The 18,304-nt window shown below is 42.5% G+C and overlaps 1 protein-coding gene across 1 annotated transcript; it reads right to left on the bottom strand.

The window, feature by feature from the left end:
• Positions 1-8,743: 8,743 nt before the first annotated feature.
• Positions 8,744-10,378, bottom strand: P2RY4 (pyrimidinergic receptor P2Y4). The gene is made up of 2 exons (XM_044235143.1): positions 10,345-10,378; positions 8,744-9,848 (listed from the first exon to the last, which is right to left on the bottom strand). Exon 2 carries the CDS (start codon positions 9,839-9,841, stop codon positions 8,744-8,746), a length of 1,098 nt encoding a protein of 365 aa, XP_044091078.1. The 5' UTR covers positions 9,842-9,848; positions 10,345-10,378.
• Between the last annotated feature and the right edge of the window lie 7,926 nt (positions 10,379-18,304).

The raw sequence follows: 18,304 nt of genomic DNA, 5'->3' as shown, positions 1-18,304 counted from the left end.
TCAGCTTGAAGTCTGTTTCTCCCTCTCCCTCTGCCCCTCTCCCCTGCTCACTCAATCTCTCTCTCTCTTAAATAAATAAATTAAATCTTTTAAAAAGACAAAAGCTGTTCGTTACTGATCCTTCACATATTGGTAATTTTGGTAAACCAGAGATGTTTTTTACAACCTTCTATGAATCTTTAAACATTTTTGTTTTCAAACTTTGGGGTTTTTTTTTCATTTTTAATTTGTGAAGATATTGTCAAACCAGCAGAGCTGGCATAACTGTCTAAAAATGAATTAGAAATAAAACTCAAAAAGATAGGAGGAAAAACTCCACATCTGAAAAATTCCGAATTACTTTTATCATTAAAGTTTTAAAAACCAATTTTTTCTGTTTTTAGTTTTAAGTTTTTGTTTAAATTCCAGTTACTTAACATATGGTGTAATAATTGTTTCAGGGGTAGAATTTAGGGATTCATAACTTACATACAATTCATCATCATACAATTCATCAATTACATACAGGTTACAATGTTTATTTGAGATCTTTCTTGTTTCTTGAGGTAGGCCTATAGCATTATAAACTTCTGTCTTAGAACTGCTTTTGTGAGGCACCTTGTAGCTCAGTTGGTTAAGCATCTGACTCTTGATTTCAGCTCAGGTCATGATCTCAGTGTCTTGGGACCAAGCCCTGTGTCAAGCTCCATGCCTACTCATCAGTGATATTCCATGCCTGCTTAAGATTCTTTCTCTCTCCCTCTGCCTCTCTCCAAACTTCAACTTGTGCTCTCTCTCTTTATTTATTTTTTTTTAAAAAGGAATTACTTTTTTTGCATCCCCCAAATTTTATACCATTTTGTTTCCATTCTCATTTATCTCCAGGAAGTTTTAAATTTCCTCTGATTTTTTCATTGACCCATCGGTTGTGTGATTGCATGTTGTTTAGCCTCCATATGTTTGTGTTTTCTCAAGTTTTTTTCTTGTGGTTGATTTGTAATTTCATACCATTGTGTTTGGAAAGATGTCTGATATTATTTCAATCTCTTAAATTTTTAAATATTGTTTTGTGGCCTAATATGTGATCTATCCTGGATATAATGTTCCACATGAGCTTGAAAAGAATGTATTTAACTAACTAGAATTTAAATAAAAATTTTTAAAAATTAAATTAAATTAAAATAAATTTTAAAAATTAAGAAAGAAAAGAGAATGTATATTCTGCTTTTTTTATGTAATGTTCTGCATATATCTGTTAAGTCCATATAGTTTACTGTGTCATTCAGAGCCACTGTTTCCTTATTGGTTTTCTTTCTGGATGATCTATCCATTGATGTAAGTGAAGTGTTATAGTCCCCTATTATTATATTATTGTTAATCTCTCCCTTTATGTCTGTTAATATTTACTTTATATATTTAGGTACTCCTATGTTGGATGCATAGATATTTACAATTATTATATCCTCTTGTTGGACTTATCCTTTTATCTTTGTGTAATTCCCCTCTTTGTCTCTCATTACAATATTTGTTTTAAAGTCTATTTTGTCTGATTAAAGTATTGCTATCTGAGTTTGTTTGTTCATTTGTTTTTTCATTTCCATTTGCATGGTATTTTTTTTCTATTCTTTCACTTTCAGTTTATAGTATTTAGGTCTGAAGTGATTCTCTTGTAGGCAACATATAGTTGAGTATTTTTTTTCATCCATTCAGTCTCCCTATGTCTATTGATTGAAGCATTTAGACCATTTACATCTAGTAATTATTGATAGGTATGCATTTTTTGCCATTTTGTTCATAGGTTTCTGATTGTTTTGTAGTTCTCTGTTTCTTTCTTCTCTTGCTCTCTTACCTTGTGATTGATGTCTTTCTTTACTATTATGCTTGAATTCCTTTCCCTTTTTTGTGTGTATCTATTTTAATTTTAGTTTGTGATTACCATGAGGTTCATATATATCATCTTACATATATAACATTTTATGTTAAGTTGATGGTCACTTAGGTTTGAACACAATCTCAAAGCACTATGTTTGTACTCTCCTCTTCCATGTTTTATGTATATGTTATCATAATTCCCATCTTTTTATTTTGTGAGTCCCTTGACTAATTTTTTATATAACTGATTTTACTACTCTTATCTTTTAACCTTCATACTAGCTTCATAAGTGATTAGTTTACTACCTTTATTACAAGATTGCTTTTACTTGTGATAAGTTTTCCTTTTATAAATTTCTTATTTCTAGTTATTACCTTTCTTTCTGCTTAAAGAGGTCCCTTTAACACTTCTTTTTTTTAAGGAATCAAGTATTTTTTTAATTATCTTTCTGAGAGATTATCTTCCATGAATTCTCTTACACATTCACTGTTGCTTACTTCCTTGATTTTTCTTTGCTTTCCTTTCATTCAAAGATTTTTTAAAAATAACTTTTATAAGGCCTTGTCTTTGAAACTCTCTTCTCCCTTGAGGCTATGCCAAATTTTCAATATCTTTCCTCCCAGTTCATCACTGTGGTTATTTCTCAGTAATCAGTTTTTAGCCTTCTGCTTCTCACACTAAGGGTTCAGGGTTTGTCGTGATCTTAACTATCACTTCCAAGCAGCACCAAAACCAAATCTAGAATTCTGGTTCCTCATCCAACTACCCTAAAGTTGAGAACTATTGAAAAGGGGTTCCCACTCACAGGAATTCTAAATGATGTTTCTTCATCTATTACTCCATTGACACTTCACAGCAGCCCTGCTAAATGAGTATCCCTATCCCAAGTTTGCCAACGAGGAAACTGAATCTCAAAGAGATTAAGTAACTTGTCTGAGATCATGCAGCTAACGAGCAGCAGATTGAAGAAGCCAAGTCTGGTTATCTGACTCAATCTGCTTGTTCTCTCTACTACTTCTCATCACCTTTTTCACCAAAATGCTGGCTTTCATCACATCAGTGAAGGAGAGTAAAGTCCTAGATGCACCCCGGGTGAAGCATTTGGCCTAACTGGGGATTATGGGATGAAGTAGTGGAATATGTGAGGAAAGTGAAATCTCAAATGTATCATCTTCTCCTCCTCTCCACATCCACATTGGCTTTAGGGTAGGCCAACTAGTGAGTAACCAATGTAGGGGGATATGAGAGATGCTGAACAGGCCCACTTTCCTTCACAATGACTTTTCAATGCCCTCCCTATCTCCACTGTTCCTAAAGTGCCCTTAGATCTTTAGGTTTCTTGGGGTTCCTATGGCCTCTTAACATGGAACTATGCCCAGGAACAGAAACACTAAGTTGAATTATTGACATGTAATCATTCAGCAAATGTTTATTAAGCATCATTTATTAAGCAAATGGGGTGGTAGAATAACAACTGTTTATATTTGGCTAGCTCTCTAGATTTGAAGAGACTTACCACAATCTGAAATACTTAAAGCTGGGATTATGATCCTCATTTTATGGGTGATGAAATTATAACACAAAGACTCACCCAAGTAACACACCTAAGCCCCTCTTTCATAACCAGGGCTCAAACTTGGCTCTTCTGATTTTAATCCTATCCTCTTTTCTCCTATCACAGTAGCTCAAGGAGTTTACAGTAGGGAACTCAAAGCAAACATACATAAAGAGTTAAATAGCAATAATAATATAATTTCAAAAGACAATAAAAGTGCCGGGTGACTGATACAGACAATAATTACTGTAGGAGTGATCAGGAAGGTCACTGTGGGTAAGAGTCACCATACAAGGCCTCAACAAGGAAGTGAGGTTTAAGCCTGCCCTTGGAAACTAGGTAGGAAAAAGACAGTGGGAGAAGAAAAGGAAGGCATTCTAGTGTGGGGAGAAGGAAGAATAAGGGTGCAGAGCTGAGAACGTGCAAGTCTTATTTGAAGAGAGAATGAGAAGCTCAAATTAGCTGGAGAAGAAAGGCTTGTACTGGGGAGGAATGGAAAATAAGGCTGAAAATTCTCTCTTTTATTTCTGACTTAAGGATTTCAACTGGTCTTGTAGACAGTGGGGAGCCATGAGAGAGTTTTAAGTAAGAGAGTGAAACTGTGAGAGCAGTGTTAGGGCTGACTAACCTGGTAGTATGCATTATATAGTATGCATTTGTGTGAGGAGAGACTAGATGCAAGAAAGACCCATTAGGAGGCTGTAACAGTCAGTCAGGGATACAGTAACAATAGTCAGTATTAGAATGGTACCATTGGGATCATGAAGGAAAGATTATTATAATCGACATGCTAACTAAAGAAAGGCCAGAATCTCCTGAAATAGAAGAATTGAAGTTACCTGAGTATTTTGGGGAAAGAAGATGGCATGGGAAAAAAATGATCAAAACAGGTAGGGAAACTGGTTTAGTAAGTTTTAACATCTTGGGTTGGAAGTAACAATGAAAGATCCAAGTGAAACTGTCCAGTGGGCAATTGAAGATATAGAGGTGGAACTTGGAAGGAAGGACAGGCTAGAACTGAGTGGGCGTGGCATAATGGAAGGAGGTCTTGGAGTCAGGGGACCTGGGGTCTAAGCCTAGTTCTTCCTTTCCTGCGAACTTACTAAGTAATGGGCAAGTCCTATCTCTTGGCCATTTTACTGCTCTGTAAAGTGAGGGGGTATCTAGGCCCTGGAAGATTTCTGAGGTACTCTCAAGGACTCTAAGTCAACTGAATTGTATTTGTGTGCACATATGTTCTCTCCAGGAGAAAATCAGGGGTCAGATGGGGGGGAGTTGGGGAGTGGATTAAATAATCCCCAAATGCCATGACTATGACAGATCTTGGATCTCTGTTTTCTTAGGTAGTAAAAAAGGAGAATCCAGCAGAGAGAAAGGAAATAATAAGATAAGTAAAAGCAGGAGGAGAGAAATTTAAAGCCGGAGGATAAAATTAAAGGACCCAAAGGAATGAAAATTAAAAGCAAAATTTAATCAGGCTCCCAGCTCCATGGGGAGTCTGCTTCGCTCTCTGACCTTCTCCTCGCTCATTCTCTCTCTCACTGTCTCTCTCTCTCAAATAAATAAAATAAAATCTTTAAAAAAAAATAAATAAAAGCAAAATTTATAATAAGTGGAAGAATATGTATATCAAATATGACAAAGGGTTAACATGTATGTTAAACAAAGAATACATTTAGATATATAAGATCACCAATATATATAAAACTACTCATGCCAACTGGTAAAGAATATAATCAATTCACACAAGAGGAAATACAAACAGTAAACATACGGAAAAGTCTCCTATCACATGAATAATCAAGGAAGTGAAGATAAGGGGCACCTGGGTGGCTCAGTGGGTTAAAGCCTCTGCCTTCGGCTCAGGTCATAATCACAAGGTCCTGGGATCGAGCCCTGCATCGGGCTCTCTGCTCAGCAGGGAACCTGCTTCCTCCTCTGTCTCTCTGCCTGCTTCTCTGCCTTCTTGCGATCTCTGTCAAATAAATAAAATCTTTAAAAAAAGAAAGTGAAGTTAACAAATTAATGTGGGTTTTTTTTTGTTTTGAGTTTTTTTAAGATTTTTTGTTTATTTGACAGATAGAGAGAGAGAGTATGAGCATAGGCAGGGGGAGTAGCAGGCAGAGGGAGAAACAGACAGGAGAGGGAGAAGCAGGCTTTCCAATGAGCAAGGAGCCCGATGTAAGGCTCCATCCCAGGACCCTGGGATCATGACCTGAGCTGAAGGCAGATGCTTGACCAGCTGAGCCACCCAGGTGCCCCCACAAATGAATGTTTTAAGCCATCTAAACAGATTCCTTATGAAGTCCAATGCTAGAGCTGCAAAGAAGATGGAACACTTGCATGCCATTGTGGCCTTGAAAATTTGTACAGTCTTTTTGGAAATCAGGATCCATAAAAAATGTTTATATACTTTGACCTGGTAATCCCACTCCTGGGAACTTGTCCTAGGAACAGAATTGTAAAGAAGAAAAAAGTCATATGCAATAATATGTTCAAAGCCCAGAAAAATTGGGAGTTGACTAAATGTCCAATAATAGAGGAATGGTCAAATAAAATATAATCTACTAATGGATATAATTTTATGTGACTATTGAAATGATAAATATGAAAGACTGTAGCACGAGGACAGTATTTATAATAAAAGCAAAATTCTAAAATATATGTACACTGTGATTGCACTTCCATAAAATATAAGTATTATGCAATATGAAAAATCATGGAACATAGATAAATGAAAACAATTGTCTGGGGTTTGGAAGTACAGGTGAACATATTCTTTCAAAATCTCCTTTAATGTTGTCATAGTGGAATTTTTAAATGTTGTTTTCATTAAAAAAATTTAAACAAGGTATGCAACAGGATAACATGATAACATGATAGTCAAAGAGGATGAATATAGAGAAAATATCATTAAAGATCTTGCTTTTGAAGTAATTTGTGTTCTTCCAGGTACAGAAGGAAACCAGGTTCAGAGAGTTAAGGTGACTTTATAGTGATGAAATGGGGTTATGGGGTTATGGTACTTTTTCTGGAAGTTTGACAGTGAAATGAATAGGTTGACTAGAATGTTAGCTACAAGAGACAGCAGGGTCATGGTATCGGTGATACTGTTTTATTTTTGTTTGGTTGGGTTTTGTTGTGTGTGTTTTTTAAAAGATGGTGTGAAATCAGTTATGGAAAGACTGAAAATAATGAAAGGGGATAAACAAATGAACAAGTAAGAAGGCCACCTCTTATTTTGGGTCTACAGGCAAGAAAGACAAGATGGATATAACAGTCGAGTGATCATGAATGAAGCAGAAAGAGGTTGAGGTATTAGATCTCAGTTTTACAGGAGGCAAGGTAACTCTTAGAAGGTCATAGGGTAGCTTGGAGTTGGAGTCTTGATAAGGTGGAAAAGACAGAAAACACTTGCTCTGGAATGTCCACTAGGAGCTGAGCAAGCTAATAAAAATTGAGGCTTAGATGAAGTTACAAGACAGGAAGTTTCAGTGGGTCAAAACAGCCTTGTGCTCTGGTTTCATCTGCAATCCCCTTCAGTCTAAGAGAAAGGGAAAAATTGGCTAAAGGTGAGACTCAAGGTGTTTAGCCAAAGTTAGAGTGTGAGGGAAGACAGCCTTAAAGTAGCAGACTGCAAAATCTGGGCAGTTGAGTCTTGATAATGCGTGAAATGAGTCTTGATATGGGTTAAATGGACTTGTGAAATAGAAGAGGCTGGGTCAGTTGTGATGGAGAAAGCAGCTTTACTTGGTGGGGCCGGTGGATAGGAGAGGTAGGTGATGGGCAAGGAGGCTGTGGTCACAGAAATTAAAGGGAGAGAGTACAGACGAAAAATGGGATATGTAACAGTCTAAGAAGTGGCTATGGCACTGGGAAACTAGTAAATAAAAGGCCTGTACATTTACCGGAAGAAGTCCTAGGTAGCAAGCAGGGAGAGGGAGCACATGGACGGATGCAAAGGGGGACATGCAAGCATCAGAGTCATTTTTTCCTGAAGACTAACCTCAGCCTTACTCTCCAGAGAGACCCCTAGATGACAGTAGACAAGAAAGAGATCAGGGACAGGTCAGTAAGAGTGGGACAGAAGAAAAGGAAGGCTGGAGACTCAGGAGACCAGTGGCTAGAAGGCAATTTCGGGAGGGGGGTGCCTGAAAGGGTAAGTGCACACTTCTGATGAGCACCTGCCTAGACACTCTTACTTCCTAGGCTTGGAAGTTAGCTGCCCAAGTTCCATACCTATTCCTGACTCCTGTAAGCCCAGAAGTAGTAGGACAGTGCTGGGGAGGAGTGATTGGATGCAAGAATGTCAGGGGATCTGTTTTCGTCCCCATGCTCTGTCTGCCCTGGCGTTGAAGCCCTAAAGCGTGATCTGAAAGAGTTGGTGACAGATTTATTATTCACCTAGGTCAGGAGCCAGAGAAAGGGGAGAGACCAGGGAAGAACCAGCTCTGGGCGTCAGTCCCTGTCACCGCCCCAAACTCTGTACAAACCTGCTCTACCCCCCTCAGTGCTGGAACTTAAGGCCACAAACGTGAGAGCCCCCCCCTCTTTCTTTCCAAGCCATCAGCTGTTCTTCGCACTTAGTACAAGAGAACTGTCAACTATGTTCCCCGCAAACATCATAAAGGAGGTCCTGTTCCAAAGGCCAACATCAGCTTGGACCCCGCCCCTTGAGGCAGGTTATCCGCCCCATGGTAAGATGCAGGGCTGTACAGCGCCATACGTCTGGCTGCTCGCGGGCACCCTGGCCTGCAGGCTGTCTGGGATTGAGCCGTATTTCAACACTTCACTGCGCAAGACCATCCTGTCTGAGAGGAACCCAGGAAGGGGGTGTGGGCACTACATATGTCCCAACCTTGGCATCTGTGCTATGCTGGTGCTCCCACTTCCTGATGCTGGCTATTGCCGTCAGATAAATCAGACCAATCTCAAGATCACCCCCCAGCTTCTCCACCTCTTCAGTCTATTGCGCGGGTCTGGCTGAAGGAACACAGGCTATACAAAAGTGCATGGGGGAAAAAGGACTGCATGAGGATTTTAGGAAACCTTGTAGGCTCGAGGGAGACAGGACTGATGGCCCCAGGAAGGAGACAGAGGCAAAGAGAAAGAAGAGTGGCTGTTACTCCCTTTGGCCAAAAAAGAGAGGGCAGCTGCAAGGGTTATGAGAGATGGGGTCACACATGATTTCCCTGGTTCCTCTTAATCCTCAGGGTGTGGGCCTCTCTCTGGAGTCTGGGACAGAGGAAGGAGCAGCCATATTGGATGTAAATATCAAATTCCCTCACCTCTGCCCTACACGCACCCTTTTTCCTCTCACTTCCTGGCTCCTAGGGCTACAATCTATCTGCCCCAGGGGCAGGGAAGCCACGGTCCCTCCGGGTGGATGTCCACCTGCATCTGCTTTCCTCAGCCAGGGACACCAGCGCCAGGGTGGAGGCCGTGGTGGGGGGCTGAGGCTCCCCACACCTGCACAGCTGCCAGAGCTGACGGCGGTACTTGTCCCCCGTGAGCAGGTAGAGCACGGGATCCAGGCAGCTGTTGGCACTGGCCAGAGGCCGAGTCACTTTGTAGACCACATTGACAACGTTCAGCACCTGGCAGTCGACTTCCAGCAGCCTTGACATGTAATAAATGGTGCGGGTGACGTGGAAGGGCACAAAGCAGACAGCGAAGACAGTCAGCACCACAGCGATGGTGCGGAGAGAACGCAGACGCAAGGATGACTGGGCGGCCCCTGGCAAGGGCCGATACAGGCGCCGGGCCATGAGCCCATAGCAAACGAGAGTGACCAGGCAGGGCACGCCAAACAGCAGCCCCATGACGGCTGAGCTGAAGTGCACGTAGTGGTCAAACTCCTCGGGCCGAGTGGTGTCGTGGCACAGGATGGTGTCCTTCTTGGGGCTGGTGGTGACGAAGAACAGGTTGGGCGCAAGGCAGCCAGCTACGACCAACCAAACGGCCAGGCAGAGAAGGCCCGCAAAGCGCGGGCGGCCCCAGCGCAGGGCCCGAAGCGGGTGGCAGATCCCCAGGTAGCGGTGCACGCTGATGCAGGTAAGGAAGAGGACGCTGCAGTAGAGGTTCCAGTAGAAGAGGAAGCGAATGAACTTGCAGAGCCCCGTGCCAAAGGGCCAGTGGTTTCGGGCCGCATAATAGTAGATGAGGGTGGGCAGTGACAGCACATACAAAGTGTCTGACAAGGCCAAGTGGAACATGTAGGTGGCCGTGGCATCCCAGGGTCGGAGGCGAAAGAGGAAGAGCCAGAGGGTCAGGGTGTTGAGGCCCAGGCCCAACAGGAAAACGACTGTGTAACTCACAGGCAGCAGGATGAACTTGAACTCTTCATTGAAACTGCAGTCCAGCTCTCCCTGGCTGTCGCCAGGATCTGGGCTGGGACCTAGGGTTGTAAGCAGAGAGGACTCTGCACCGGCCATGGTCCCCCTAGAGGTGGAAAGGGGAGAAGTGAGGACAGCTGGGTTTTCCTGGCCTCCCAACCCTGACCTGAAGCCAAACAGCCGAGAATGGGGAGGGCCGTGACTGAAGCACGAGGAGTAGCTGACAGGAGTATGCCCAGGAGCAACCCGGGCCAGGCTGGCCCCTGCCAGAACCCCCTTGGTCCAGCCTATGGCAGTGCTGGGACCCAGCAGGGCAGGCTGGGAGTTTGGGCTGTTCTCATCCTGTCACTGACTCTGTCCTTCAGATCTTGGCTAGCCAAAAGGGCAGGACCATCCAACGGGCAAAGATGGCCAGACCCAAATTGTCTCCTAGCCCATGACATTTCTCCACATGGTGACTTCACCTATCCCCTCACCCAGGTCCCACCCAGGAGACCCAGTGTCTCCACACTACAGTTCCTTTTTTGATGCCTTCCCCCAGCCTGGTCCAGCCCAGCAGCCCGATCACCACCCTCACCAAAGAAACTTGGCATGTCTCCTACCTGGTCCCCTTGAAGCTGAGCCCAGCTGACTCTGTCACCTTTCCCTTTGGCAGCGAGAGGGCATATCCAAGAGGGCGGGTTTGGGGGTGGGGCCTATTCTCCTCCTGGCCTGGGAAATCATCAGAGCTAGGAAGGTCCATCGAAATTATCTAGTCCAACCCACTCACTCTATAGATTGAGAAACTGGGGCCCGGTGAGATTACTATTTAACAATTTCTAAATGACAGTAGGACGGAGTACACAAGGAAACATCCAAGTTTACAGATGGAGAGCCAGGCCGCAGGAGACTAAAGCTACAGGGAGATCATACAAATCTGTGTAAGCGAGCAGAAACACGGGAAGTGAATAAATGCTAACATGGGCAGAAATACCAGATAACACACAGAAAGATTTTAGGAAAGCCATAGTACTGATATAAATCTTCAGTCTGTGTGCATATAATTATAAAAATGCTTATGTATCACGTACTATGTGCAAGGCACTATTCTAAGTGCTTTACACTTCTTGATGGCCCCACAGTTTGTTTAGAAGCACAATTAATCTCCCTACTTTGCCGATGAGAAAACTAAGGCACAGAGAATTTATTCTGCTATTTAGTGGTAGAGTCAAGATTTGAATCAAGGCAGGCCTTCCTTTGATCCAGGCTCTAACATCCATGTTCTTTTTTTTTTTTTTTTAAGATTTTGTTTACTTATTTGACAAAGAGAGAGATAGCAAGAGAGGGAACACAAGCAGGGGGAGAGGCAGAGGAGAAGCAGGCTCCCCCACTTCCACTGAGCAGGGAGCCCAAAATGGGGCTCCATCCCTGGACATCGGGATCACAACCCAAGCCAAAGGCAGATGCTTAACCACTGACCCACCCAGGCGTCTCTCATCTGTGTACTTAATTGCTATGTGTAGTTGCCCCTCTGAAGCCACTGACCATAATCCAGGAGAAAGATAAGCAAATGTTTACTGAGAGCCCACTGTGTACTTTGTCCTGTTCTAGGTACTGGTAGTTCACTAGGAATGAAGAAAAGAGAAAAACTCTCATTCTAATGGAGCTCACATACTAGTGGGAGGGGAAAGAAAAGAAAATTAACAAGTAAAATATATAGATTATAATCACTGCTATGGAGAAAAAGGTGGAAAGGGGAATAGAGAAGAAGAGACATGGGAATAGAGAGGGTTGCTTCTTTAAATATTAGGGTGGCTTTGGGTAAAGAGCAGGTGGTTGGGAGGAAGGGGAAATGTAGAGAGGGTGTCAGACAGTTTGGCAGGGACCAGATCACAAAGGTCCTTGGAACCATTGTGAAGATTGCTTAGCTTTTACTTTCAAAGCATGGGAAGCCATTGAGGGTTTAGAAGGGACAAGTGTCAGGGTCTAATTTGTATATTTTTAAAAGATTTTATTTATTTATTTTAGAGAGAAATGGAGAGAGAGAGTGAGAGCTCGGGTGGGGTGTGGCAGACACAGAGGGAAAGAGAAACTCGGATTCCCCACTGAGTGCAGAGCTGGTCCCAGGGCTCCTTCCCACGACCCCCAAGATCACAACCCAAGCGGAAACCAAGAGTCTGACGTCCCCAACCAACTGCGCTCCCCCCCCCGATTGGTATTTTTGAAGGGTTGCCAGCTAGCTCTATGTTGAGAATAGACTGCAAGACTGGAGGAACAAGAGGAAGATAAACTCAGGAGCTATTGCCAATGAATGATGGTGACTTGGACCAGAGTGGCAAAGGTGATGGGAAGTGGTCCGATTCTGGCTAGATTTTGAAAGTAAAGGCAACACAATTTACTGACGTGGGCTATGCAAGAAAGAGAGAAGTCCGGAACGACTCCAAGATTTGTAGCCTGAGCAACTGGAGGAACTGTTCACAGAGATGGGAAAAGCTGTGAGAGAAGCAGGTTTGAGGGAAAACTGGGGGTTTGTTTTTCAGCCTGTCAATTTCAAGAGGTCTATTGCACTTGTGAGAAGAGGAGGAGAGGAGACAGTTCCCTCTTCCCCAAGGTTGCTAGCCGACAAACCTTCCTGAAAGGCCCACCCCATCCTACACACCACCCTTCATCTCTCTCTACCACTCCAGAAGACTCCAGTCTGAATACAGCAGAGAAAGTACAGAAACCAAACCTAGATGTTTGAGAGCTAAGTGCCAGACAATGCCAACTTGTTGGGAGCTCTGGATCTGGGGCTCCTGGGGCTAACTAAGGTGCCAGGATTATGGGAATCTTCGGCAGAGGGGGCAAACTTTGGGCCTGGAGGACTCTGGGGATGAGGCAACTAGTGCTCTTGGGGAGGGAAGGGCAGTCTGAGCAGAATCCACGCTTCAGGGAACTGGAAGCAATGGGGACTCTGAACCTGATCTTCAGGTTACCCAGCTGGATTCTGGGAGTGAGAGGAGGCGGTAGGTCTGCGAGGGAGGCTCTAGAATCTGGGATCTAGAGCTCCTGGAGGCCCAGAAACCTAGATAGGGGAAACTTGGAGATACTTGCTGCATGGCAGGGTGGGGGTAGCTAAAAGGGAGGCATGGAGGAAGCGGTCTGAGCCTGAGCCCTGAACAGCAGGCTGCTGGGATATTGGGTAAGAGGCCCAGATGTTGAAGCCAGACAGACACGAATTCAAATCCTTGTTTTCCCAGGTATTAGTTGTGTGATGCTGGACACCTCTTTGTAACTATGTTTTCTCCCCGGTGAAATGGACATAACACCAATCCTTCAGGGTTTCCTGAATATTGAATTGGTCAATAGGTGTGAACACTGAACACACATCGTAAATCACAAGGTATTTTGTATTATTCCTTTGCACTTAGGGATGAAGCTGATCTCTTTGGAGGAGAACACATGTGATTTGAGGTTTGGCATAAACCCAAGAGTTCACGCCAGCATCCTCCACACTAGAGAAGCTCCTGCTACTAGGTTTCTGCTAGTCCCTGGACAAAGCTCCAGCAGTCACTGCTGCCACCGCCGCCCAGTGGCTACTTCAGGAAAGGACCTCGCCCAGCACTGCCTGGGCCAAAAGGATTTGTGCCTTAGGAAATGCTGCAGGCCAGACCTGCTGGCTTCTGTAACACTCTTCCTCACTTTTGTTTCTGTGATTTTGCATTACTCTGGTTCTCCTACTCCTCTGGACGCCCCTTCTGACCTCTTCACCTGGCTCCTTTTTATCCTCCTTCCTCCAAAGGTGACCTTTCCCCAAGGCTTATCCCTAGAGCTTTTTCTCTTCTGTCCTCTCTTCCCCACTTCCTCCTCCCCAACTTCTCACTCTATCATTTCTCTTTCCTGATCTCTCTCTTTCTCTCTCTCATGCTTAAAAAAAAAAGATTTCATTTATTTGACAGAGAGGAATATAGCAAGACAAGGAACACAAACAGGGGGAGTGGGAGAAGGAGAAGCAGGCTCCCCACTGAGCAGGGAGCCCAATGCTGGACTCGATCCCAGGACCCTGGGATCATGACCTGAGCCAAAGGCAGCCATTTAACCCACCGACCCACCCAGGTGTCCTTACAAGTCTGTTCCTTATCTCCAGCAAGGCTGTTAAAAGCTTTAGAGTAGAGACTAGTACCACTGTGTCCAGCACCTAGGACAGCACAGGAAGTCTCTTTTTCTACTCTTTGATTCCTTGGTCTCCTTTCTATCCTTCCCCACTGAGCCAATGCCATTGTCCAGCTCCCACTTAAATCCACTGGTATGCTTTCAATGGCAATAATGGAAAATTCCAAGTTGGATGATTTTAAAATGTGGAAATCTATTACCTTGCATCTAAGCCCAGGAGTGGGCTGCTTTGGAGTTGGCTAATTCAACAACTCAGCAATGTCACAAAAAATCCTGACTCCATCGTTTTGATCTGCAGCCCTCGGCATGTTAGTTTAGCAACTCTCATGGTCACAAGATGGCTGATGCCCCTCAGCCATCTTCCAGCATTGCTTCCAAACATGACAACATTCAATGGTAGGAGAGAAAGGCCTCTCCTGCTGTAGGTTTACTATTATTACTCCAGAAACCTTTCCCAGAATCTCCCTAACACACTTCCTTTCACATCTCAGTGGCTGGAATTTCATCATGCTTCTATAACTGAACCAGTCACTGGCAAGAGGGATGAAATGGCCATGACCGGCTTAGGAAATGGAGATTCTGCCCATAAGAATGAAGGGGGAGGTGGCTGGTGAGTTGACAAACAATTCTGTCTGCTACAACCCTTTATTGAATAACCCATTCTTTCCTCACTTTGAGATCTGATCATCACTTTCCAACTGGAAGGCCCAGGTGGGAAAAATCACTGTGATGTGCAAGTGAGGTGGGTAAAGACCTAAAAATACATCTCTCTTCAATATATCACAGAGTCCAGAAGCTCCATAATTAGAGTTGCATTCTTTTGCCTCCTTACTCTTGCTCTCTCAGAAAATGCAAACACCTTTTTTTTTCCAGTTTCTATTTAAATTCCTGTTAGTTAACATATAGTGTAATATTAGTTTCAGGTATACAATTTAGTGATTCAACATTTCCATATAACACAGGGCACTCATCACTCTAAGTGCCCTCCTTAATCCCCATCATCTATTTAACCCAACCCCCCACCCACCTCCCCTCAGGTAACCATCAGTTTGTTCTCTACAGTTAAGAGTCTGTTTCTTGGCATGCCTCTCTTTTTCCTTCCTATATTTGTTTGTTTTGTTTCTTAAATTCCACATATGAATGAAATTATATGGTATTTGTCTTTCTCTGGCTGATGTATTCCACTTAGTGTAATACTCTCTAGCTCTAGCCACATTGCTGCAAATAGCAGAATTTCATTCTTTTCTACAGCTGAGAAATATTCATATATATATATATATATATATATATATATATATATATATATCTCACCACTTCTTTATCCATTTATCAATTGATGGACATTTGGGTTCTTTCCATAATTTGGCTATTGTTGATAATGCTGCTTATAAATATGGGGGTGCATGTATCCCTTCAAATCAGTATTTTTGTATCCTTTGGGTAAATACCTAGCAGTTCAATTGCTGGATCATAGGGTAGTTCTATTTTTCACTTTCTCAGGAACTTCCATACTGCTATCCAGAGCGGCTGTACCAGTTTGCATTCCCACCAACAGTATAATTTTAGCCATTCTGACTGGTGTGAGGTGATAGCTCATGGTAGTTTTGATTTCCCTGATGATGAGTGAAGTTGAACATCTTTTCATATGTCTGTTGGCCATGTGGATGTCTTCTTTGGAAAAACATCTATTCATGTCTTCTGCCCATTTTTAAAATCAGGATTTTTTGGTTTTGAGGTATTGAGTTTGATAAGTTCCTCATAGATTTTGGATACTACCCCTTATTCGATATGTCATTTACAAATATCTTCTCCCATTCCTTAGGTTACCTTTTATTGTCTATTGTTTCCTTTGCTATGCAGAAGCTTTTTATTTTGATGAAGTCCTCATAGTTTATTTTTCCTTTTGTTTCCCTTGCCTCAGGAGACATATCTAGTAAGATGTTGCTATGACCGGTGTCAAAGAGGTTGCTGCTCTAGGATTTTCATGGTTTCAGGTCTCACATTTAGGTCATTCATCTATTTTGAACTTATTTTTTGTATGGTATAAGAAAATGATCCAGTTACATTATTTTACATTATGCTGTCCGGTTTCCCCAACATCATTTGTTGAAGAGACTGTCTTTTGTCCATTGGACATTCTTTCCTGCTTTGTCGAAGATTAGCTGACCATTTAATTGTGGGTTCATTTCTGGGTTTTCTATTCTGCTGCATTGATCTATGTGTCCATTTTCATGCCAGTATCATACTGTCTTGATCACTGCAGCTTTGTAATATGTCTTGAAGTCCAGAATTGTGATGCCTCCAGCTTTGCTTTTCTTTTTCGAGATTGCTTTGGCTCTTTGGGGTCTTTTGTGGTTCCATACAAATTTCAAGATTGTTCTAGTTCTATTAAAAGTGCTGGTGCTATTTTGATAAGGATTACTTTATATGTGTAGATTGCCTTGAGCAATATAGATTTTTCACAATATTTGTTCTTCCGATCCATGAGCATGGAATGCTTTGCCATTTCTTTGTGTCATCTTCAACTTCTTTTATCAGGGTTTTATAGTTTTCAGAGTACAGGTCTTTTACTTCTTTAGTTAGGTTTATTCCTAGATACCCCATTGTTTTGGTTGCAACTGTATATATGGGATTGTTTCCTTCCCTTCTCTTTCTGTTGCTTCATCATTGGTATATAGAAATGCAACAGATTTCTGTATATTGATTTTATATCCTACAACTTTATTGAATTTGTGTATCAGTTCTAGCAATTTTTTGGTAGAGTGTCTTGGGTTTTCTTTTTTTTTTAAGATTTTATTTATTGGACAGAGAGAAATCACAAGTAGGCAGAGAGGCAGGCAGAGAGAGAGGGGAGGAAGCAGGCTCCCTGCGGAGCAGAGAGCCCAACGCGGGGCTCGATCCCAGGACCCTGGGATCATGACCTGAGCCGAAGGCAGAGGCTTTAACCCACTGAGCCACCCAGGCGCCCCTGTCTTGGGTTTTCTATATAGAGTATCACGTCATCCGCAAATAGTGAAAGCTTGATGTCTTCCTTACCAATTTCGATGCCTTTTATTTTTTTGTGCTGTGGCTATGACTTCCGGTACTATATTAAATAACAGTGGTGAGAATGAATATCTCTGTCTTGTTCCTGACCATAGAGGAAACACTCTGTTTTTCCCCCATTGAGGATGATCATTAGCAGGGGATTTTTCATATTTGGCCTTTATTATGTTGAGACATGTTCCTTCTAACCCGACTGTATTGAGGGTTTTTCTCATGAATGGATGTTGTGCTTTGTCAAATGCTTTTTTTGCATCTATTGAAAGAATCATATGGTTCTTACCCTTTCTTTTATCAGTATGGTGTATCACATTGATTCATTTGCAAATACTGAACCACTTTTGCAGTCCAGGAATAAATCACTAGAAAATGCAAATACTCTTGCTCAAAATTAAACTATGGTGATAATTCTCTTTAGGAACTACAAACTGGAAAGGGATATGAGGGAATTGGGGGGGAAAGATGGAAATGTTTTATATCTTGATCTAGGTAGTGGTTACGTATATGTACACACAGGGGTATTAGTTTCCTCTTCCTGCTGTAAAACAGTTACCACAGAATTGGTGACTTAAAACAGCGGACTTATTCTCTTACAGTTCTGGAGGTCAGAAGTCCAAAATCAGTTTCACTAAAATTAACGTGTCTGCCAGGCTGCACCTGAACTGCAACAGCTACCTTGTGACCATAAGAGACTATTGGGGGGGGCAGGTGGGATCCATGCACTTGTCCTTTCCAGCATCCTGAGCAGCATTCCTTGACTGTGGCCCCTTCCTTCATCTTCAATGCCAGTGACATAGCATCTTGCTTTAGTTCTCAAATTGCTTTGCTTCTGTAGTCAAATCTCCTTCTATCCCACTCTTTTTCCTCTTATTTATAAAGAGATTAGTGGTTATTTAGGTCCCACCCAGATGATTCAGAATAATCTCTCCATCTCAAGATCCTTATTTTAATCATTTCTGCAAAGTTCCTTTTGCCATATAAAGTAAAATTCATAGGTTCTAGGGATTAGGACCCTGTATGTTTGGGGTCCATTATTCAGCCTACTACATTAGATAAAAATTCATCAAGCTGTGCAATTAAAGGTTTGTGCATTTTGTTGTTGGTAAATTACACCTCAGCCAAGAAAGGCACATACTCCTGGAAGAGAGATAATGATTTAAGTTCAGTCATAGTAATGAATTAAAGACCTACCAGATCTATTTTCTTCCTGCCAAGAGGATCACAGATCTCAGCTAAAAGAGGGGATATGCTTTAAGTGTGGGTCTGAAGACAGAAATGGGCTGAAGCCTAGACCAAAAGTACATTGATTCTGAAGCCTCACCTTCCCCACAGGCACCAATCTTGGCAAGTGCAGAACTCTTTCCTGTATGTCCAGCATTAGTTTTAGTC

Source organism: Neovison vison, chromosome X, assembly GCF_020171115.1.
Source record: "Neovison vison isolate M4711 chromosome X, ASM_NN_V1, whole genome shotgun sequence".
NCBI classification, from domain to species: domain Eukaryota; kingdom Metazoa; phylum Chordata; class Mammalia; order Carnivora; family Mustelidae; genus Neogale; species Neogale vison.
The sequence above is the reverse complement of the archived record's forward strand: the minus strand, read 5'-3'. Positions and strand labels throughout refer to the sequence as shown.